At 44.5% G+C, this 24,638-nt stretch overlaps 1 protein-coding gene across 2 annotated transcripts in view; it reads right to left on the bottom strand.

Moving 5' to 3' along the window:
- Nucleotides 1–763: 763 nt before the first annotated feature.
- Ets1 (ETS proto-oncogene 1, transcription factor) overlaps nt 764–24,638 on the bottom strand; it is a 119,083-nt gene continuing 95,208 nt past the window's right edge. Inside the window, exons 6-10 of one of the 2 annotated variants that reach the window (XM_076924601.1) lie at nt 22,806–22,883; nt 21,682–21,930; nt 17,459–17,719; nt 2,400–2,518; nt 764–1,584 (exon numbers count right to left, since the gene is read on the bottom strand). In XM_076924601.1, coding sequence (XP_076780716.1) covers nt 1,369–1,584; nt 2,400–2,518; nt 17,459–17,719; nt 21,682–21,930; nt 22,806–22,883 — 923 coding nt within the window. In that variant the 3' untranslated portion in view covers nt 764–1,368. The remainder of the gene's footprint in view (nt 1,585–2,399; nt 2,519–17,458; nt 17,720–21,681; nt 21,931–22,805; nt 22,884–24,638) is intronic. The other variant, XM_076924602.1, reaches the window with a different exon arrangement.

Raw genomic sequence — 24,638 nt, 5'->3', positions numbered from 1 at the left:
GAAACCCTCTTCCCAAAGGAGGCCAAGCCACATACTACTGAAATACCCTCTTCATGTCTGTGGCCTCTGAACCCTAACAAGTCTGTACGCTTTGATTTCTGTTTTGATGGCTAAAATTACACTTTCATTCACCTATCAGAAAGCATTACATTCCGCTCTAACGGATTAGTGAGGTGGGGGAGGGGCAGCAATGAGGGATGCCGGGGGGAAATTAAGACATAGAGGAGAAATTGTAGAATGTTAGTTTGGAATGGCATGCATTTAGGCCTTAAGACCCAAGGGGTAATGCCCATGCAAACAGCTTTTATTCTGAGTCGTCTATGTTTCAGGTAGCAATTTAACCAAAAACCAGGTTAATCCTTCTCCTTGGATTTCCTTCCCAAGACTTTAACAGTGCTCCTATGTTGACAACAATCCCCAAGCAGAGCTGCAAAATACATTCAGTGCAAAGACTCAATGCCCCTTACCTAACACTAAGTCCAAGCCTGACAGTAAGTAAAAGGACAGGAAATTTTTTTTGTTTTTTTTTTTTTTTACAAACCGCAGGTGGAATTCATTCACGTGCACTATTCCCCTGTCCCCAAATCAGCATTCGTTTCCTTTAGCTGTAAGAGTTTGGGGTCTCTGATCTCAGTATAGAGCTTGGATTTTCCAGTGGGGTCTATATAAACAGTTGCCTTTCACTGTGACAGAATCCTCAGCCAGCAAATAACAACAAACTCACAATACTGCAATACTGAGACCACCTTAGAGCTTAAGACGATTGTTTTTTGTTTTTTGTTTTTTTAAGAAAAAAAAATACTGGCACAAAATTTAATAAAATAAACTTCAACATAAAAACAGTTCTGAACCCCTTCCATTAAAGTCCATCTTTGTTTCAAAAAGTAGAAAGGTTAATAATTCTTGAGTTTAATAATCCCCTGAAGAATCTGTTTTCATCCCACCCTTCAAACTGACTGACTTGCATCAGTCTCTACTCTTAATGTGACAATTCCTCCCGCTAGTAGATCCACAACTCAAGATGAATTTTTTCTTTTGATTAAAAACGAAATGATTGGACACATAAGTTTTTTCCTCTGCAAGCCAGGTCCATCAAGGCCTCTGAGAAGACCTTTTTCTCCCTCCTGAAAATCCGCTCAGGAACTTTTTGCCCCACCCACCCCACAGGTCCTGACTTCCTCTTCCAGGCCTTGCCAATGGCCAATGGGATTATAGCTGCAGCTCCCTTAGCTCCCACCCCTGAATGTGAAAAATGAGTTCTGGAAAATAAACATAGAATAACAATTAAAAACGAAGAGTCCAACCAACACAGTTGTTCTTTGAAAGGTCTCAGTAGGGTTTCCCCAGCCCCTTCCGTGTCCGTGTCCGTTACTCGTCAGCATCTGGCTTTACATCCAGCATAGCATGCAGCTCCTCAGGAGTGTATCCCAGCAGGCTCTGCAGGTCACAGACAAAGCGGTACACGTAGCGCTTACCCGCCGTCTTGTGGATGATATTTTTGTCATAATAGTAACGAAGGCCACGGCTCAGTTTCTCATAATTCATCTTAGGTTTGTTTTTCCTCTTTCCCCATCTCCTGGCCACCTGTAATAAAAATAAAATTAAATACAAGTGGATAAACGCCTGGAGGATAATACTACAATACATGCCAATACATCTCTTCATATCTATCATGATGGTCAAACACAATGCTCAGAAATGTGTGTGTGTGTGTGTGTGTGTACATATTTCTGACTGACTTTTATTCCCCCTGATTTCCATTTTCTTTTTAAAGAATATTTTTAATTGTTTATAATAACTATACATTGATGAAAACACAGTGACTCTGAACTCCTCTGGGGTACTGTTAAAACCCTTGGTTTTGAAGGAAAAAGAAGGGCCATGTGGGAGACATCCCTGTGGCCCACATTATAAACAGGCATCCTTAATTTGAAAGCACAGAACTGGACAGGAAGGTGAGGATGGAGGAGATCACTGACACCTCTGCATCCACCAGTAGGAAGCATCCTTTCTGGACCAGGGTGGAAACATGTTCTCATATCTGCCAGAAGAGTGATCTTCTCCCTCATACACCAACCATTTATTAAACACTCTGGGATAAAAGGATGGAAAACTGTCAGAGTAAATGCATCTTTCAAGGCCTCTCAGATGCACAGAGCCAGGGACTAGACTGAGTCCCGTGAATTTATATACACATCAGTTTGTCCCAGTGGAAGTGTGGAAGTGTACACATATTGCATTCTGCCAGTGATGAAACAGAAGCCCAGGAAGGCTGCATCATAGGTCACACAAGCAACAAGCAGCAGAGCTGCTAACAATACAGGCCCATAGGATCACAATCCCAGGATTTTTCTCTCACCCTTTCTCAGCCCAGGACTCCCAAGTCACTCATTTCTTACCTCATCTGGGTCAGAAAGCTTGAATTCCCAGCCATCTCCTGTCCAGCTGATAAAAGACTGACAAGACTTATCAGTGAGTAATTCCAGAAGAAACTGCCACAGCTGGATCGGCCCACTTCCTGGAAGCACAAGGCACAGTGGCTCATTAACAAAACACACTGAAGGCTCACAGCAGCTAGTCCCACTAAGCAGCAGGCCTCGGCCCCTCCCAGCCTGTCTAGACAGGAGAAAACTCAGGCAAGCTTCGGCACAAACACTGGAGTCAGTGCTTTGAGCTCAGAGAAAGTAAAGATTTTCCTCCCCCCCACCTCAAAAAAAGAAAATCACACAACATTTGTCTATTTTTTTTATTAATTCCCAGATCAGTCTCCTTTAACTGCTGTGCTCTTTTAACTCTAGAGTTTTCTGGAAAGAAAACACAGAGTCTATCTTCACAGGTGTTCTAAGGAACTACTATTATTGTTTGTTTACTTGTTCTGAGAGAAGAATTCACTACGTAGCCCTGACTGGCCCAGAACTTGTAGACCAGGTTGACCTAAAACTCAGAGATCTACCTGCCTATGTCTCGCTGGTGCCAAAGGAGTTTAGTCCGTCCTTAGCACACAAAAGCTTTGTGGAGTAAAGGAGCCAGCACTTCCTTGCCACGCAGAGAACATACCTTCAGTTCTGTGACGCCATCTTGCAAGATACATTGTGAAAATAAAAACACTCAGCAAATACCTTCTATGCAAATGAATTATTTAAAGAAACAACCCAGAGGACCTTTACTCAATCCATATATACTCATCTGCAAAAGTCCACTTAGTACACAACTCAAACACATGTTCCGATTTCTTGGGAGTCCGGTTAACAGCTGCTGTTACCTGTCTGAGCTCAGGAAGCTAAAGATGGCAACTGAGAAACCCACTGAGAAGCCATTCTTGGTGACCTAGGAGCTAAGAAAGTGAACCAACCGCTCTTGAGAAATGGACTATAGGGCTGGAGAGATGGCTCAGCTGTTAAAGGCTCGGCTCACAACCAGAAATATAAGAGAAATGGACTATAATAGCTCTGATGTCAATTTTAAGTTTCCTGATGGTGCTCAGTAATCTCACACTTCCCAGACAGACAGACAGACAGACAGAGAGAGAAAAGATGACATCAGAGTTCTATGCTCACTCTGTATTAACATTACAGACCTCAAATATGAGAAAACTAAAGGGAGCCACTATTCACTGTAGCCTTAGCTACACTAGACACATCAATGCTTTCCTCTCTGCTTGTGAATTCTCAGTGACCTAATGGGATAGATGCTGTTATCTGTCTACCGTTTTCTGCCACTCTTCAGCAGAAAAACAACAACAAAAACACAATGTACAACATTGCTATCTAACTTGTGTAAAGCCATTCAGATGAGAAGTAGAATAACTGGGTCAAGACTGCAGATTTTTCAATACACTGCCCAAACCAAAAGCCATGCACCTAAGGATGTTGCCTGCCTGGTTGCAGTGAGTCACGTGCTAAATGGATCTGGCTTTCAGGAGCCATCTCCCTTGCTTCTCACAGTAGTCACAGACTCTTGAGAGATACAGGACCTACTGTGTTGGGTACCAATCCCAATAAGTGATACTGCCAGCCTCAGAAGACCTACTTCATTGGCAGGCCAGGTAGAGAACATATTTGCAGGTCCTAGAGAAGAAGACCCAGGAGTACAGCACAGGCTGGGACAGGAAAAAAAGAGGACTTCAAAAATCATATTATCAGCACTAGCTTGGGGGACAGAAGCAAATTTCCTGCAGTGCCACCTAAACTTCAGTGTCAAAGAACTCACCACAGCCTATGTGCATGAGCATACGGATGTCTGAATATGGCTAGGGACAGGGGACTCCTAACCTGAAAAGCTTTATTTTTTTCCTTAATGTTACTTTTCCTGTGTTCAGAGGGAACAAAAAAAATATTAATAAGGGTACTGGTAAGCCACCTCCTAAGATCAACCTTGCCATCTTTTATTCTAGAGACACCAGAGAGAAGAAGAAAAGGGGAAAGCAGGTACCTAAGGCAGGTAGAAGAGCCTGAAGGGTAAGATGGGTCTCTAGTTTGCTGAATGGTAACATCTGCTCGTCTCCTCCCCGGGACTCTTGCAGAAAACACAGGTTAGCTAACCCGTGTGCTCCTGCCAGCCCACGAGAATTTAGATGCTAGCATCCATCTATGTGAGGGCCCAGCATTCGAGAGGCCGAATGAGAAGTGAGATTTCCAAGGCCACCCTGGTCTACACAGGGAGACTCCTCCCCTATCCACGACAAAGAGGAGATAAGAACCTACACACTGTTGTACCCAATGAGACAATCCCATGGCTGGCCCTAAAACTTCCCAACTGGAGTCTTTTCATTGACTTCTACACATCACCCTTCTGTTGGAAAGAGCAACAGAAGGAGGAAAGGTATGGAACTGCGGCTTCCAGGTTATCTCCTTCCTGGATGGTGTCACAAGGACTCTGTTCCTACAACAACACATCAGCCTCACTTCACTTCTGGACAGAAAAGCAAGTCCCCGTGGAGACCCAAGCATGAAAGCAGCACTGGGGTTACAGTGCTTACTAGCTTTGCATATCTACCAGCCACATCCAAGTCCACGCCCCAGACTCATGAATGAGACTTGTAGTCCCAGTTACTGGGTCTCCAGAGGCCATTTCTCAACTGCTTAGCATAGACCTGTTCACACCCTGAGGGCTCCACACTCCTTCCTTCGCCCTTGCTCCAACACGCTCAGAAATCTCAAAGCCTCTTCATTTCTCCTTCCTTGATCCAGGCCCCATCCACCTACCCAAATGGATTGTGGTTCCAGCGAACCTCTGTCGCCCAGAGCAGAAACTGGTACTAAGAATAGCACCAGTCATGGGAAAGGGGAGCTCACATGTTAAATGTGACTCACAATGGTAGGCCTGTCTGGGGCCCCAAGGCAGTCAACGGCGCCCTTCACCATGCTGCCCTGCGGTGTCACTCATCAGGAATCCAGTCGCATCATTGGGAAACTATGTTGCTCCAGTGGAGTTCGGAGCCACAACAACAGAGGGGTCCCTGTTAGAAGGAGGTCTTCCAAGGCGGGGCATGAAGGAGCACAGGACACACACACATACCCACAGGCCCAGCTCCCATCTTGCTCCCATCTCCTGAGTCGACTTCGTAATCCTTGCTCTGCTCTTCTCCAGCCACCCAAGCTAGGGAATTTCCTGAAGGCTTTTCCTTCTCAGCCTCGAGATGAGAGAATTCTTATACAACACTGGAAGTGTTGGTTTGCAAAGTACTTGGAAGAAGTACATGGAACAGCCTGGGCCAGTAGACAAAGAACACCAAGCCCACTGCCTTCCAGGGGACCCTCTAGAGAAGCCACAAATCAGAGGCACCTTCACATAAATCTCTGCTAATCTGGGTCATATTTTATATTCCTTGCCTTCATCTAGAAATTGCAAGGCCTGACGCCTGTGTTGATGAGGACTGAATATTGACATCTCCTGTGTTTTGGTCACTGACCCTGAGGCTAAACCTTGAAATAAGTTTGGAGTAAACCTTATTAAAGAGTGTATACGCACATGCACGGATATCTGGTTTGTTTGGTTGTGGCGTTCCGCTTGTTTCTGGTTGCTGGTGTTTACAGAATTTTTACAGAATTGGAGACTAAGCCCAGGAGCTTGCACATGGTAGGCAAGTTTTCTAAGACTGAGCCATGCCCTTAACAATGTAATTACCTATTCATATAAGCAGACATGCATTCTGAGACAGGCTCTCATTACAGTTGCCCAGGCTGGCCTTGAACTTGTAATCCTCCTGCCTCATTCCCCTGAGTAATTGAGATTAGAGGCTTGTATGAGCAAGACCAACGATGGCAACCCTTCACACTTGACAGTGTCGCCATCATTCATTTTGTGTTCTAGGCTTGCAGACTACCTGCCCAAGCCAATGGTATCAAAGCTGGCAGCAGAGGAGGAAAGATTAGACATGAGGTTCTTCTACCCCATCTACATTTTCACTTCAAATGTAATTCACATCTATCACCTGTGCCCTGGTAAGAGGCTAACACAGGACATGTGAGTTTATATCGATGGGGTCACCACCAGACAGCTGTTACAGCTGTTGTCCTGGCAGGCTGCTCATATTTTCACTATGGTTCCTTTTAAAACTATCCTTATATTGTACAGGTGTGGGGGTGCACATGTATGTGCACATATGTAGAGGAAAGAAAGAAGACAATCTGAGGGGTCTGAGAGAAACCACCCACCTCTGCACTGGTCTGGAGCTCCAGGAGTCTTCCTGGCCTTTCCTTCCCAGCACTGAGATTTGAAGAGCACACCCACGTGCCATGCTTTTTAGGTTGGTGCTAGAGATCTGAGGATCAAACTGAGCCATCTGCCCATCTCCCCAGCTACTGTTACTGTAGTTCCCAACACCAAGACTTGAAGGTTTGCTCGAGGCCCATCACTCTCATCAATGGAGTATATGCTCCCAGGGAAGGAAGTCTCTGCTCTCATTCCTGAAGCCTAGACAGCACCTGACCAGCGAACACCTCCCTGCTAACAACCCTAACGCTATGTGTTTTATCAAATGCCTCTAGGTTTGTACTCTTAAGTTTGTGGTACCAGGCATGATACCTCAACATTTAATGGATGCTTTTGCCAAAACCATCACCCTTGGGGGTTGGGAGTTGGGGTGAGGGAGAGGAAGCACACAGGTTTCAAAGGTGCCTAAAGGCTTCTCTCTATTAAATATGGACCAAAATATGGAGGACACCCAGGCTATGCTGTACCAACATGCTCCCAAAATATAGCAGCCACACCTCTTGTCCTTAGGGAGTTCAAGCTGCTCTAAGAAGCTGAAGTCTTTAGTTCTACTCTGAAATTCAAATTGAATACCTCAGTGTGGATAGGATAGCATATTTATTTTAACCTATGAAACTCTCATGGTTGATCACCCTTGCAAAGGGGCTGACTCTGCCCTGAGACACATCTGGCAGGTGGCCCTAAAACAGCGAATAAGCCTGGCTGGCCCCTCCCTTCCAGCCAGGTGTCTCTGCCCACAGCCAACGGTGACAGCAAAAACAGAACACTGGAGTCCGGAAATGACCCGTCTGCTCAGCATAGCCTCCCTTTTTATCCCCCGGGGAGCACCTGTCTCTGAGATGGGGCAGGTGATTCCAGAGTCTTAGTTCGCCCTTCTAAGTCATTTACAAACAATTCTGAACTCTTACTGTTTCCATGAAGTCATGGCGTTGAGGAGCCAATTAAATAGAAATCACCCAACAGTTTCTTGCTGTGTATCAGACGCAGCCCAAAGCTGCACCAGGGCCTGTTTGAGGGTGATACTGCTTTGCAGTTCGGCACTTAAGGTCTGGAAAGAACTTTGAAAAGAAAGAGCAAAGACTGTCTGATATTCACCTCAGTTCTATGCCTTAGAGTTGCCACCTCCTGTTTCTTCTGAGTTATGGCTTTCTTGTGTCACTGTAAGGTCCCATCTGGTCTCTAACATGGCCCAAATAGTGTGTGTTCTACTGCCTTCTCACAATGCCTTGGTTTAGCAAGTCTCTGCTATCCTATACTCTATAAATATGGTCCTGTGTCAAAGCCTACAAATCAAGAGTAGTGAATGTAATATAATCTCTACTAATGAGACCATTAAAGCTATGCTTGCTAAACACAGTGATGAAAAGTAATATAGAAACCCAGAAAACCAAACACACACACACACACACACACACACACTCACGCACATATATACACATAAAGCTTGCACAAACAGTGACCCCTACAGAACTTTGATTTTAATTCTTCCTGGTTCAAATGAAATACAAGACAACTCAAACTCCCTGGGGTTTGTTTTCCTATTTCTAAAATGGAATAATAATTCTGCTTGTCTTTAATTTACAGATATGTCCATCAAGGCTCTCTTAGAGAAACATGGCAGGCATAAGGAAAGAACACTGAGGAATGACCGTCAGAGCTGAGCAGACTGGGAAAAACACCAGAATCGTGCAGAAAAGCGTAAGCTAGTGGAAGAGGCATGTGTCAAAACAGAATTTTCAAAGAAATAACTGTAAATTCCCTAGATAAAATTTAATAATGCCTCAAAAGAATGAAATCAACCTTTCATGTGGCAGCTTTCAGAAAGTATAAACTTGGGAGAGAAAAAAAAAAAAAAAGAATTGCCGAGCAGTGGTAGTACATGCCTTTAATCCCAGCACTTGGGAGGCAGGCAGATTTCTGAGTTCGAGGCCAGCCTGGTCTACAGAGTGAGTTCCAGGACACCCAGGGCTACACAGAGAAACCTTGTCTTGAAAACCAAAAAATAAAAAAATAAAAAAATAAAACCAAATCCATCAATGTAATTTCTAAAATACCTTAAGAGAATAACCACTGAATACTTTTTTTTAAGTTCAGAATGAGAATGAAACCCGTCCTCTAATTAAGAGTTGGTACACACCATAAGAGGTAGTAGAGTTAGGAACCTGGCTTGGGGAAACCTGGGTCATGGCTAGACTTAGATCCTCTTTCCCACTTGGTGCATTTTCCCTAATCACTCATGCTCTGGCCAAGGCCCCACCACCTTCCCCAGTGTTTGAACAAACATGGTTCTACATGGTCTACCAGTACTAACTGAGAAGTGGGGTGCCCTGCCTAGCTACCAAGACCCAGGCAAGCTGGCCATTAGGTCAAGTGGGCAGCAAGTGGCCAGCTCGGCTGCCCCACCTGGCACAGTGTTCACTGAGACTCACTGGGCGAGTCTGACTGGGGTTGGAGAAGGCAGTTACACATTTTTAATGTATGAGGAAAGACCTTTGTTTCTGCTGAGGCTTTGCACACCTGTGTGCATTCAAGTGTCCACAAGTGGGGTGGGTGGTAGCAGGCAAAAGAAGACCACTCCATTCTCTTAAAGGGGCTGCCTCCGTTTATAATCTAAAGTTCAGATGCAGCCTCTTCCTTCTAAGCCCACCATAGATGTTGTCATACCGTGTGCAGTTCAGCCTAGCTCGCACATGAGCTTGACAGCCCCATCGGTGGGCCTCAAGTCAGGAAGTGGCTTTCTTTACAGCCTTTTCCTCCTGATGTTTTCTAGGGAACAGACTTTTTAAGAAGCCACCAGAGAGAGATCAGCTGGGGTCAGGGGTAGGGAGTAAGAACTGTGTTATAAACCAATGGACTATTTCTTTCCTAATCTATGTAAACATCTTAAAGGAAGTGCCTTGCTCTGTTACCCAGGTAAGCAGACAGCAGGATGAGCTGACTGATTAGTAAGAGTATGAGCCCAAGTAACTCTGGGAGTCCATCTCTGGGACTAACTTAACTTTGGAGGACAGTGGTTCCTCTGCATTTTAGGGATAAAGAACATTGCCAGTCAGGTCTACTGTAACTCTCGGGGAGACATAGCGTTAAGTGAGCATCAGTCTATGTGTGCTAGCTCTGACAAGCACAAAGCCAGCAACTAATTTATAAGCATCTTTCAGGTAGGGGATTATAACTGAGGTGACACATGAGACAGAATATTAGCAGCAGCATGGGGCTATAGGAAAAAACCTTCTTGGTTCACCATAATACAAAAAGTTGAAAGTGTCCTGCCTACGCCTCTGAAGAAGTGGAGCCAGAGAAGGAGCCTAGAGAGGCCTTCACAAGAAACTGCTCCCCCCTGTCTGAATGTCAAACTCCTCCACATAGCTCTGTCCTGCCACCTCTTAAATACCTTGGGTATAACCCTCCTCTCAGAGTCTAAACTTTCGAATTCAGTCATCCTAGGACAACTTTCACTCTCTTTATCTATCAGGGAGATGTGAGTCACACCACGGGGTTCATCACAGCCAACACTATGCACAGAACCCTGAAGGCCTCTCGTGGGCCACTATGACCATGGAGACACAGGATCCTGAGTAGTGCCTCACAATGGCCAGACAGGCAAGCTATGCTAGCTTATTGAGATGCCACTTTTGGGGGTTGGGTTCAATGTGGCTGTCACACTGACTGTTGCTTAGGTGTCCAGCTGCAGAGGACATAAAAGAACTCCTCTGCCATGTCCCTGTCAAGGCCAGTACAGCTGGGGACTGTTATAGCCAGGGACAAAACATAACAAGGGACATGTACACCCAGTCCTGTGACACAGAGAGGTATTTCCACTAGGCAACTGTGACCCAAAGCTTCCTTACCAGCTTGGCTGAACTATTTCAGAGACTGAGATGCAGATGGAGCAGAGACACTTCCTACCCAAACCTCCTTGGGTCCGGGCCCACAGCATGTTCTGGAGGCTTCCCTGAGTCCTTCCCTGTAACTTCTTTGTCTTTGGAGATGCTCCCCCACACATTGTTTGCATAGCAAGCCGTTTCTTTTCATCTGCTTCTCACTATTTTGGATATTTTCCTAACTGTCAGCTAGACAACGTGTAAAACCTTGGGAAGCATCTTATATGCTCTGCGGTCTAGACATTCCCCTCCCCCTCAAAATCAATCCCACTCTTGTAAAAATGAGAAAAACAGAAGCTTCCATGTATGGTTTTGGTGAAAAGTTACCAAATATTACTATCTGAAAGAGTCCAGGACACAGTGGGTACTGGTAAACAAACATTCAGTACACTGGGTTGCATGTCAGATGGGGCCTAACTAACATTAAAGATCTTGCTTTGCCCCCATACGGTCAGCACCTACTGGAATTCTATAAGTGAAATATGCCTCCTGACCTGGAAGAACTAGAATTATATTTATTTAACCCTTATTTATTTATTTAACCCTCCAGAGATGAAAGGGTTAAAGTTGATATGTGGTGGGAATAAGGGTGCTCTCTGAGCAGACGTTCTAGGTGCCCTGCACTACTGCATGGCTCTATGAATTCACTAATTCACACACACTTATGAGATGGGATCCATTTATTGCCTCAATTTTCAGACAAGGAAAACAGGTCACAGGGTTGTGAAATTTCCCAACATAACACAGCTCGGCAGTGGCAGAGCCCAAGTCTGTGCTCATGGTCCCTACAGGCTATAGTCTCATGGTGGAGCACCTCAGAGTGGCCACCCCCAAAAGTGTCTAAACTGGACTTCACTGTGCAGGCATGTTTGAATGGCAGATGTCACTGAAGACATGGCATCAAGTAAATCTTAACTTTGGGCCTGTGCATGGGAAGAGGGGTACTTTTCTGGAATTGAGCCTCTGTGCTGAGCGGCAGTTTCTCCACAGCAGGGACAGAAGAGCGCTCAGTGCAAAGGAGACCTCATAGGGCAGAGCTGGAGAATCTGGGATGCCTCAGAGGCAATAGGGACTTTCCAAGTCCATTGCTTAAAGGGCTTATGTTGATGGCTCACAGCACGCTGGCTACACTTTGCTCAATGGAAACGTCCCTCTTCAAAAACAAAAAGGTGGAGTTACACACTGGAGTCAGAGTGGAATTCTCAAACAGACACCACCCAATTCCATCATGCATAATGAGAGTTTGTTAAAGGAACAGTGACCCCCCGCCCCAATTGTGAGACTCTGAGACCTCCCTAAATCAGGACTAATCAGGACTCCCTAAGACAGGGGAGTTGTTCCAGGAACAGAGAGCCAACCTGTAATCCAAAATACAGAGAGGTCTCAGAGAGGTGAAAATACCCCCAAGGGTTCAGACAGACTGGAAAGTGACTCCATAGGCAGTGTATGTATGCAGTTTGAGCTCAAGGTTCTGAGGACACTCCGCCAACCCTGGCCTTCAAAAGTATGAGCAGAAATAGGGAAGCCCACTTCCCATAAAACGTTAAGACATTCAGAAACAAACAGCTAACAACCGTACGGCCAAAGCCTCCAACCATAGGAATTCCTCTGCTGGTGGAGAATGATTAACTATTGTTGCCACACTAACCAGTTGAGAGGCAGGAGCTGTGAAATGGCTCTGCAGGCTGCAGAGACCCACTCTCCTCCCAACCCATGTCCATTTCTGGGAATTTTCCTCCCTGATACTCCAAAGTGATTCTCCACTGACCTACATGCTAACATGAACAGCATGCTAACCAACCCAGGACTCTAACCAAACCAGGACTCTACTAAGACACTGAAACTTCATGAGCCCCTGGGACCTGCCATCAGGCTGCACAGTGACTGACAATCAGTCCCTTGGGCCTCAGGGTTGCTGTTGGGCAGGAAGATTCCATTCACTTTCCTGCAATTCGTCCATCACAACGACCTAAGCTCAAGAAGGAAAACGGTCTCCGACCTTCTTGTTCCTAGCTTCCTTCTTCCCTATGGAGACACTGCCCAGGGACACTCCACACTCACACTGTACTACCTTTGATAAGCCTATGAGTTAGCTCCAGCCTTGCCAGACAGAAGGAGGTCGGTAACTCATTACCTAGCATCTCTGGCTTCTGGAAATGTGGCCGATGCTCAGTGTTTGCAACCAGGGTCCCTCCCCATTCTGACAAGTTGGCCTATCTCAATGCTATCTCATTGTCTTGCACCAGCAGTGTTTGCATGGAGAGATTACACCAAGAGCCTAGTTCGGAGTAACATGGTAGAAAGCTCCACCTTTCCTAACCTATGTTTGGAATGCTGGGAATCTACACACATGCAAGCTACATTACAAACTTAGCAACCTGTCTCCCTTTTCCTTATTGCTAGCTTGGGCCCATCGAGAGCTTCCCAACACTGTCACCATTTTGTGCCCTAGTATGTGCAGATTACTCTACAACTCAGTTTTCTTCAGAAGACTGTGAGTATAGGTGCTGTGTCAAAATCACAGGCCATGTCCTGAACTGAGGGACTTGGCAGACCTTCCTTTTGCAGCTAAGTTGTTTATTTTCTCAAATGTGTCTTCTCAGTACCTTTAGGTTACTGTACCCCAAAACTCAACTACTATAAAACCTCATCGATTGTGGGTTTGATCCGGGGATTTGCGTGACTTTAGACTGACCCTCCTCTCATCTGCAAAATGGACAGAATAGCATTCATTCTGACCAAAGGCAATTTAAGAGAACTCACAGTGGGACATCTGAGGCTGCTTTTCCTCTAAGTCTGATTGATTCCTTTTAGTCAAACACACACACACACACACACACCTCAGGGTGTAGGGGGAGAATATAAAACATTTTTTTAAAATGATCATTAATGCATAACTTTAGGTATAGAGTCTTTTTCCAGGCTCTGGGTGAAAAAGAGACTTTCTTCTTTCATAATTACGGCTTAGTGGGTGATGACATACCCAGACATGGATTACCAGTAGGTCACCTGCAGTAGAATTATGAATGGGCCTTTATCAGTAACTGTGACTAGGAAGATGGAATAAAGTTCAATAATGATGATTCACAGGCCAAGAACTCTGTACTGAAGCCTAAAACCAGCTCTTAACCCTTTCTCCTTCCCCCTTCCCCTCAGTCACATGTATGAAGGGTTAATAGTGACAAGAGGCCACCTGGGTCTTAATTTCTCTGTGAAGGACACAGAGACACTCAAGGAGTCTTCTCATTCCTTAACATAAAGAACAGATGGTGCGTTCAAGCAAGGCACGCAGCACTTACAATTCATTAAGGAGCTACCTTCTTGCAGAATGAAACTACCTGAACATGGATAAAGCATGTTCTTCGTGCCCAGTTTCACCATCTCTAAAATGGGGCTAGAAGGACAAGGAGAAAGGGAGACTACTATTTAATAATCCAGTATATTATCCTATTCCTACACCCAAATGAATTAATTGAATAAATGAATGTTACACATTGTGCTGGACACAGGAGGAAAGGACCCATAATCGTAACAACTTGATCATCTCGGCATGTAAGCACACACTGAGTGCTTAGCATTTTTCCTAAGGCCTCTAAGGAATACAGAAAACAGTGGACTGGGGGCTCTCTGTGTTGTAATTAGAAGGGATTAAGAATGCATCTATGAACAAGAGAAAATGTAGCTTTGTGATTTCAGTCTGATAGCCGTAAACAGTAAGGTAAGGAGGTACATCTCAGCGGAAGCCAACATTGCAGTTGATGTATTCTTCATTCAGCTAACAGGCAGGCTTTCAAGCCATGTTATCTGCCCCCACATCTCGACCTAATTTAACAAGTTACCATGGGAGCCCTGCTAAGGTTGATGCAATTCTCTTATCTTTGAAGGAAGACTGTAACTGTGCAAGAGAATGTGAAAATTCCGTTTCTAACTAACTGATTTCCACACTTACAGTGCGGTAACTAAGATATCACAGGAAGGAGAAGAATGTATTCCTGTGGAGGCAGTAAGGACAGAAACCTCAGCCCCTCGCCTGGGGATGTAGAAGATGCTTCCTCTTCTCAGCTAGGTACATCTAAGCACATGCATTTAGTCCAGGCCAGGCAGCCATGGTAAGCACATGTATGTAGTCCAGGCCAGGCAGCCATGGTGCAGAAGTCTGAGTGCTCCCACTGCAGGTCACACACAAGCTGCAGCAACTGAATTTTAGGACAGAAAGGGGTCAGAACCAGAGAAAGAAAACGAGTACATTGTTTATTATCTACATGTCAAAAGCACTGCCAACAACTACTGTTAACCGTAGTGATTTCCACTTTTCAAAGGACTTTTCGAAAGTCAGCTTATCCTAACACGCCTGCACGAAGCTAGACCCCCATTTGCAGACACTCTTGCTGTCACCTCAGGTAAGAGACAACACAGGACAGATGCATTCCATGCCTTGTTCATCCCTGTTTCTGTGAAGAGGCCACCAGGTCACAGGCTCAGATAACCTGTGATAGAGGCAGGAAGCATTCCGAGACAGAGCTCATTGGGGGGCTGGGAGGAGGGACAGCCAAACTGTGGTCTGCTATCACACATCTAACAAGTCCCAACCTTTATTTGGACGGCAGCAACAACAAATTCTAGTTCAAGTCTAAGGACATTTAGAATACACTGGATAAGGCAGCCTCTGGGTGGGAAGGGGTGGTGTCTTACACCCAGTTGATACTCATTTGCTGAAATAATCAATTTATTACAACTATGGGTCTCTTCTCAGCATGTCTAGCACAGTGTCTAGCACTCAGTTAATTAATCGATTTGGTTCAACTGTGTTTTCACACGTCCCCCATGTCGGGATAAGGGTGAACGGTTCTACTTCACTAAAGTAGAAAAAGGTACAAGGTAAATTTGCCTAAAATCACACAGTGTGTTAGAGTCGGGAGGGAGCTCAGAGAACTTCTGTTTTCTGGTCTATTGTTCTCACCAGTGTTTGAGTCTGAAAACGTTAAATCCATAATTGTAAAGAAACAGAATCTCCACGTGGACATGCCTTCATTTTTTTTTTTTCAATTGGAAGAGCTTAGTCTTTGAGAAAGTGAAGTGATGATCCCATTGCCAACTCCTCTCCTCTCCTCACTGACTGTTTTAATCCCTTATCCCATGGGGAGAAGAAGGGAGAGAAGAAGGGAGAGAGGAAGGGAGGGAGGGAAGGAGGGAGAGAGGGAGGGAGGGAGGGAAAGAAGGATACAGGGAGGGAAGGAAGGAAAGAGGAAGGGGGAGGGGGAGGCGGAGGGAGGGAAAGAGCCTATCAAACAACTTTCACACAACAATCAATCATCTGAACACTACCCTGGTCTTTTTACCCGGCCTTTCTCCTCCCTTCTAAGCAGCTCTCTCCTCTCTCTGCTCTATCACTGCATCCAGATAGAGGAATCCAGCCTCAATTCCAAAGTCTTCTATCCTTCTACACTTTGAAAGACTTCTTGTACTTTTTCTCATCTCAGATATCTTTAATGAAAATGAGTAAATTTCCCAATAATCTCCTCTCCAGAAATAGGAAAAGATTCTCTTAAAACATACCAAGTCCAGCCCCTACCAATATCTTTAAAAAAAAAAAAAAGACATTTAGATATTTCAAAAAGAAGGTCTTCAAGTTTGTCTTTTTCTCGTGATTCTACATATGGTCCTTGCCGCCACGACCAATGGAGACACCATAGCTGTAGCTCCTGGGTACTCTGATACAGTGACTACCCTACCTAGGGTCTTTGTGGAACGCAATATAGAGAATGTATTCTGGATCCTGAAAGGAGGAGTCATTTGCCTAAGTATATAAATTTTGCTCTTAAAGATCAGTTAATTTTCAGAAAAATCCCAAGACTACTCTGGCCCACTTGAAAAAAAAAATCAGTTATGTCAACAGAAACACCATCTCTGTTGTCCACCTTCAGCCACACAGAGCCCTCGCCTGCCAGTTGACGACGTCTTAAGAAGACAGCACTGAACATCATCTGACTAACAGAAGTTAACCTAGGCTCTTCTCAAATGTGCTTCATAAACCTTGAAAACGCTGCAATCTTACAGAGAGGATCTGATGCCCAGCATACTTATTATTCAGTGTTTTTCAATTGTTCTCAAACTACTCCAAGGCTCCTGGGTTAAGTACATATGACCTGCTGCTCACTGGAACAGTGAACTGCTTGGCTCTACTGTCAGCTTCTCTTTTCAAAGCCCTAGCTCGGTGAACTTCATCCATTCTCTAGGTTCCTTCTGATATCACTACTAATCTAATTATAGCTTTCACACCTGGAAGAAAATCAATTCGGAAACTGTAGTAGTGGCGGTGGTGGTTGGTTTTTTTTTGTTGTTGTTGTTATTGCTGTTGTTGTTGTTAAGTGTTTTGCTATGGAAACACAGAATGGATCTGGATAGGGCATAGAACACTATTCCTAAATTCAAACAGCAGGTTGCCATGATAACCATACTGTAAAATTCTCCAGCATGAAGGTCATTCAACTCTGCCTTTGAGAAAGCCAGCTCTGGTTTTGTATTTAAAAAGGTATCCCCAGAGCAGGCCAGCAAAAGTCCCTCCATACTACCCATGAGGCAGTTTCTAGAAACTCCCAGTCATCACAGGTCCCTTCCCCAGATATGAAAGAAGGTCAGAAGTTAAATTTCCTACCACTCTTAAAAATGAACCCTTGAGATAGAATGATACTTTCAAAAATCAGTGGCTTTTCACAAGCAGAACGGCTTGAAATGAAAGACCCTTCAGAAACATCTACTCTTCACAAAAAGAAAAAGGGATGCCCTTGGGTCTCTGTGCCTTACACTTGACCCGGCCCATGGAAACATGCAATTAGCCACCTAGACAGGGGCTGGGTGCCTACCTGTGTAGCCAGCCAGGGCAGCAGCAGGAATGACAGGCTTGTCCTTGTTGAGGTCAGCACGGTCACGCACATAGTCCTTGAAGGTGCCCTTGGGCTTGTGGTTGGGCAGGGCAGCGGGATAGTCCTCAGAGTCGAAGCTGTCATAGGAGGGGACACGCTGCAGGCTGTTGAAGGATGATTGGCTGCTCCAGGACTGAGTGAGGCGGTCACAACTATCGTAGCTCTCTATGCTCTCAAAAGAGTCCTGGCCCCCGAGTTTACCTGGAGGTAAAGGAGGAGGTAGGAAGAGGGCAGGGAAGAGGGGTTGGGAAAAAACAGCTGTAAAATCCCTCTTATGGAGGATAAATTGCTAATTAGATCTGGAGAGGGATGAAGAGAGAGAGGGCCCAGGGATACAGGAATCCCGGAAGTCCTGAGTCTACACTATGGGAAAGGATGTTGGCCTGGCCACAACATCAGAGCTGCTGCCACTACCTGCCTTACAGTTCCTAGCATACTGACCAAAAGTAAGGTTCTACTCCTCAGATCTGCCATGAGGACAGAACCTCAAGAACTCTAAAACCAGAAATATAGACGCTTGGAGTTCTACTTGTCATGAGATTTCTGGTTAATACATTAGATTTAATGAGTTAATGAAAAAAGAAAAACAGAACACTGTCAGATTGATTTCTTTTTCAATTCCAGCTAATGAAGTAATTTCAGAAGCCCAATTTGGAAAAATATTTTGATCATGAGGAAAAATATTCCATTAGACTAAGAGCAGATTGGCCTCCCTTGACCTTGGAACTAAAGCATTACCTTTTAGGTACTTTCTCCACAAATACTAAGCCATTCCTTCCTGACCTCTCAAGAAGTTATGGGGTGCCTTCAGGGACAATAAAACAAAACCCATCAAGGCTCAGTCATTCTTGTAGGCAGTAAACCATATGAGTTACTCTCTTCAGTAGGGTTTAGAATTTGGAATTCATGCTCCAGGAGAAGCAGAATGGATGGCTGAGGAGTGAGGGCCTAGAGCAGGGTCAGAAACCCTTCACTGTGTGAGTTGCTCAAGGCACTCAGAACTGAGCACACGATCATGTGAGTTCACTCATCTCCCAACCAGGTTATACACAGCTGCTGTGGTTGTGTGAGCATTCCTGAAGACGTCTCCATTGGCAAAAATGCCATGAAAAGGGGGCTAATAAGGAAAATTTAAGGGGAAACATAAAAACATTGAAGATCTACAGAAATCCCAAGATTGGTGTTTGTGTCCAATGATCAGCTACTTCTCGGGCAGCTCGAGGGAGACCTCAGGAGATGGAGTGGTCACTCCTACCCAACATGAGCCAAGAGATGAAAAGACATGAGAAAAGCGTCTGCAGAAATGTCCTCAAATCAATTCTCAACTGTGCAAAGCTGGCTAAACCCTGAAGTAGGGTGTCTTATCCAACCACATCAGTGTGCTTCTAGCTGTGGGTCGGTCAAGAAAATAATATTCAGACATATACAGCTGCCCAAATCAAAGTCAAATACAAGGGGAAGAGATTATTCTAAAAAATTAAAAAAAAAAAAAAAACCCAAATCCCAGATAAAAAAAAAGTATGTCTGCTATGAACATTCTGCCTCTCTGCTCCCTCCTGAACTGCTGATGACAGAAATGTTGTATCTCACTCTACCCTATGTTCAAAAGAAGGCAATGTTAAGAAAGCAAATCAGAGCCCGAAGAGCGAGTGGTCCAGTCTCTACCACATTAGACCCATTCCATTACATTGAATGTCTCAAGAAACCAGCACCCACATGGAATGCCACAGACTATTCCACAGGCTTAGCAGAGCAGAAATGTCCCTAGTATCTCATAAAAGGTGTGTTCTCATACTAGCTATGGATGTTAACTGGCATTCCATTTCACTCTACCACAAATAGACCAAAAGCCTAAGAAAGAAAACCCATGTTTCCACAAAGGATGGCCTGCCCTCTGAGTCACCCATATGTAAGTATTCCCTGTGCCTCGGTCTCTTGCAATTTTTCTTATCTCTCCAGCCATTTTTGTATGTGGAGGGCCAGGAGCTGAAAGGGCTTCATTTAGTGTAAGTGCTAAAGTAGGCGTCATTACTCCTCTGCAGCCTCACCAGATGCCTCTCCGTTCAGACTGTGGTTTAGAGCAGGGTGCAGCTTTCGTTTTAGTTCTATTTCACAACCCTGGAGTTGAAAGCCTTCATTAACGGGTATTTTCCCCAAAACACTGACTTGAATCCAAAAGGTTTAGACACTTGGTTCTGCTTCTCTGTTCAATCCGGGAGGCATGCATCCCAAGACCAGCACTGACCATCTTTTTAAAGAAATGTCTCTGTAAGGTCCTTCCAAAGCTAATTGAGTCCACCGAACAGCACTCTGAACAGTAGAAGGGTAGCCCCACAGCCACCCACAGAAAAGACTTACACAAAGACAGGCCTTAGAGCTCAATTAAGTGGGACAGAGAAGTACTTTGTATACTGTAACACAGCATCTGAATACTGTGATTATTAATAGTCAGCTAACAGTAATGTCTTCAGTCTAGACCAATCACAACAGTCAGAATCAATGGCCCTTTGGCCAGCGGAGTTACAGCACATCTACCACGCAGCAATCAGGCTTGCACAAGCTGGTCTTCCCCTTAAGTCTGCGGCCTGAGCTTGGAGAAGGTGAACGACATTAGAGCCACAAAGAAATACCTCACATCCTTCGGTAAGGATCAGTTTGGGTTTATAATCATTAGTTAGGGCTTAAAGGGGGAGTGAGGACCCAAGAACCAAGAAGAGGAAAGGGACAGAAGGGCATTCCCACAAATGCAAAAACAGCCACAATTGTAAAACAATATGATTACAGATCTACACAGATTTACAACATTGCCGAACCCCAAACCCACAACTCGGTCTCCTTAAATATACAGAGAGACAGCCTCAGGAGGAAGAAGATGGGACTAAGGTTCAACCTGCTTAAGAAGAAGTGCACGGATGCATACACTTGAGGGTATGTATTTAAATAGACTCGTACCCAAAAATAAAAGACAGGCAGAAAGGGGAAGACAGACCCAGTCCCACCCATTCCCTTTGGTTTGAAACACAAACAACCTAGGAGTACAAGAAGGACGATCTGGGTTCTGATTTTGCAGGGGCTTTCCCTGTACAAGGCCAGATAACTCTCCCAAGGCTTGCTGGGAGCAAGCATGAGCCACAGTTGAAAAGCATGACAGCAGGGATGGCTCACAATGGCAACAGGGTTACTCTACCTTTGGCTCTTGCCCTTTTGGAGGCCACTGAGCAAGTAGCATAGTCATTCAGTATGCAAGAATCATTACCCTCCTCTTCCTGTCTTAATACTTTCCCACTAGGAAAGTCATTTCTAGGCTTTTCAGAAACTAGTGGGCTTTTCCTGGATGAAGAAGCCCCTCCATCTAACAGACTTCACTTTTCTCAGCAACAAGACAATCAGAACATGCTGCTCCTCATAGTGGAATGTTCATAGCCTCATCTTAAACCTCAGGTACATTTCACCTTTGGGGCATCAGGTCAGTGAGATCTATTTTGAAACATTGACTTCACTGCCAGTGAATGTTTTATCACTATTATAATAGCCTTGTCAACAAGAGTACCTTCTTTTGGAAGCCTCTGGCCACCTTTTCCACTGGCCTCCTAGCTAAATGCATACTTTCACCACAGTGTTGATGACCGGTTCCAAATAAACCATTGGTTAACCATCTTGTATCTTCCCAAACCAAAGTAGTCACAAGTGGCTAAGTTCCCAGGATGAGCAGAAAGGGTCATCCCAGGTACCAAGATGCCAGGGTCTACAGTTTGACCCAGGTGAACCCTGAAAGGAACGCCAAAGCGCATGCCAAATTTCAAGAGGAGTATGATTTCAAGCAAAACTGTCTTAAAGAAACTGCAGTCTACCTTTCAAAAGCCACCTAAAAGTAATATGTAGGCAAACCATTTTATCCTAATAACACATTTGACTGTTACTCCGCCACACTCAGTTCCATCATGGACCCCAAGACCTTTGTCATCATGTTGGATAAAGCTAAAATCCCATGGCAGAAAGGTCTTTTTGTCTATACACTCAAAAAAAAAAATAAAAAAAAAAAAAAATGAAAGGCTAAGACTGATGAGTATAGGAGTGATAAGTAAAGAAAATGGGACCTGAACAATGAATGAACTGAGGTAATTCTTGTACACCCAAGGAATCTGAAAGTAAATTTGACCTACCACGACTGGCTCTCCCCATGCACATGTTGTCTGGAGTTAACACCTCTTGCTTAATGGCAAAGTAGTCTGTCTGTAAGGTGTCTGTCTGGAGAGGGTCCCGGAGAATGACAGAAGGGTACTCGTTCTCGTACTTGAGGGACAGGAGTTCTTCCGAGCTGATGGGATGCAGCGTCTGATAGGACTCTGTGATGAAGCTGGGCTCTGAGAACTCTGAGGGAGGAACACACTGAGCATGCTCGATACCATAGCCTAGGAAAAAAGAATGTTGTTTACAATTGGAGACACTGGTACCTGAAAAAAGCAATCCTTACTACCTATCAAGGCCTCACCATGTGACGTGAGCTGACTCCCTTAAAAGAGAAGACTTGGGTTCAACTTACTATTTGCAGCCCTTGATACAATACCTTCCCCTTTGGCCTTAATTTACTTGTCTATAAAATAAGGCTGGTTAAGTGTTCCTCAGAGCACTGTGATGAAGAATAAATAAGACTGTGTGTGTATGCACAATGTCTACAACATTTCTGGCACTCTTGATAAGTGTCACCACTGGAATAAAACTGTAATAAGCCAGAAGATTAAAAAAAAAAAAAAAAAAAAAAAAAAGTACATCACACCTGTTTAACACAACCTTTGAAGAAGTCAGGGCCATCAGCGAAGCCAATGCTCCTCTTTTTCTATGGATAGATACCTCTATAGTGTGCTAAGCAATCATGTGCTTTAAAAATAAAGTTTTACTTTTTATAATAGAGTATGATGCTGCATGGTCCATGCAAGGAATCCAGAAGGATTCCATAGCAAATCCTATCATCTTAAATAATAGGTAAGAAAAGCACGTAGGCAAAAATCAACCCTCTAACCCAACCGTCTCCCAGTCACTAGCACACACGAGATCAGTAAGATCAAAAGGTGCCCAGGGTATATTCCTTCCCACTTGCAGGAACTTTGTAGACTGGTAAGCACACATAAGAACTTAACGCTGGAACTATGTGAAAAGTCATAAAATAAGTAACAAAAAGCAGAACATAATTAATAAAATATTACTTTTTATAGGATTATTAAGCCAGGGAGCCTTTCCAAGTTCCCTATCATAAAGAGATGGAAGGAGAGTGGACAACAGCACTTACTAATGAAGTAATCCGAGGTGTAACGGGATTCTGGGTAGGTAGGGTTGACTCCATTAACCTGATAAGGTTTCACATCCTCTGTAAGAAACATACCAGGGAATAAAATTAAGATAATATACAAGTGACATTTGACCTACAAGATCTTAAACACAAGGACCCCAATAATCTCAACTTTTTTTTTTTCCTAGAAAGTCTGCAAGCAACCACAGGAGCTGGTGTCTCAGTTGCCTGAATGGAGCCTCATCTCAGGATAACATCACAAAAGTATGGCTGAGCTTAAAATTTCAGTAGCTGTGAAATGGAATTGATCCATTTATCTTGGGAGGAGATCCAGTGGGCAATCCCTGAGGGTTGAGAAAATGAGCAGCCCTCATGGGTGGTGTCCTGGTGTTTCCTTTCAGAGAACTAAATCTTCAGGCTCAAGTCTGGGGATGTCTCAAAGACCATGATCAGCACTTAACACTCAAAGCGATCAACTAAAAACCATTTCAGGACACACTCTAGCCTTTAGGCAAGTAGGTATTTGTATCATCCACTTTTCGAAGATATCTGGAATTTTTTTTTTTAATTCTGCTTTTCTCATTGTTCTGGGAATTCAAGTTCAGGCCCAGACAAGAAGCAGGGCACTGGTAAGGTGACACTGCTCATTGAACCATGAGGACTTATGTAGAGTAAGAAAAGCAACAATTCCAAACTGCCTAGATGCCAACTACCTTTGGACTCAGAGAGATATAAAGAGAAAGTGTAGTGGAGAACAGAACTGTCATGGTGGGCTCAGGGTACTCTGGCTACCCCAGAATCAAATGCAGTAGCTGTTGACACTCTACCGAGCCAAGCCTGACAGCATTTCTTTGCAAAAATCAATTGTAAAGAGAGACTGCTGATACAGGTTTTCCTCAGGTATCTGCTAGCCTGCTGAGAGCAAAGGCTGATGGGAAAACAAGTTTATGCCTGCACTCAAAAGAAAGAAAAAAAGTTCCCAGTTGAGATAAAATGATTATACCCTGCTTGAGCGGCTTATCAGATTAAAACATCCCCTGTACCTTCGGCCTCCAGCTCCACCCCAAGCAGCTATGCTCTCTGGCTGCCATGCTGCTCATGTTTGATCACAGAAGGGACTCGCACAAACATCCTGATCATCCCTTCAGAAATGTGAATCCATAGTAAGACAGTTTTACTGCCTCAAGCGGTGGGACACCCACCGGCTGGGATAACGGGACTTGCCTCTGCACACAGACTCCATTACACCCTAGTTCACTTCAATTCCCTGACAGTACTCCCCTGCATAAACGCAGGGCAGTTTAATCCTGTCTTAGTAACAGAGTTACCTCTGAGCACACATTATCACAGTAAGAACACTGGGTGGGAGATAAAATTAAAACAGACTAAGAAGTAAGTAATGTTTTAAAGTGTTGATGACTAATCAAGGCTATTGCCAAGAGAAAATATATCTGGCAGCGCTTTGGAATCAAGGATACGAACAGACCATGACCAGTGACAGATTGAGACTACCCCCCAGCTCCCGGTACATCCACTGTGGGAATCCATTCTGAGTTCAGAGAAGCATTGTATTGACAGACTATGTTTGGTTTCATGGTCTGGTGCAACCTGCTGTTGTGTTCAGAAGGCAGCAGTTAAACCAGCACCGAGAAGAGTCTACTACACCGTTCTTCTCCTCTTAAGAACAGGTCACTCAGGTCAGTGCCTAGGGGTTAGTTAGCACCAGAGCAGTTACTACAGCTGTTGTCCAGTCCTGAGTAGCAGCAGCCACAGGAAGAACCACCAGGTCCTTAACTGTGTTCATCGGTGGATCATTTTCAACAAGAAGCTGAG

This window comes from Arvicanthis niloticus, chromosome 26 (assembly GCF_011762505.2).
Source record: "Arvicanthis niloticus isolate mArvNil1 chromosome 26, mArvNil1.pat.X, whole genome shotgun sequence".
NCBI lineage: Eukaryota > Metazoa > Chordata > Mammalia > Rodentia > Muridae > Arvicanthis > Arvicanthis niloticus.
Note: the sequence above shows the minus strand (reverse complement) of the source record. Positions and strands in the feature narration are given on the sequence as shown.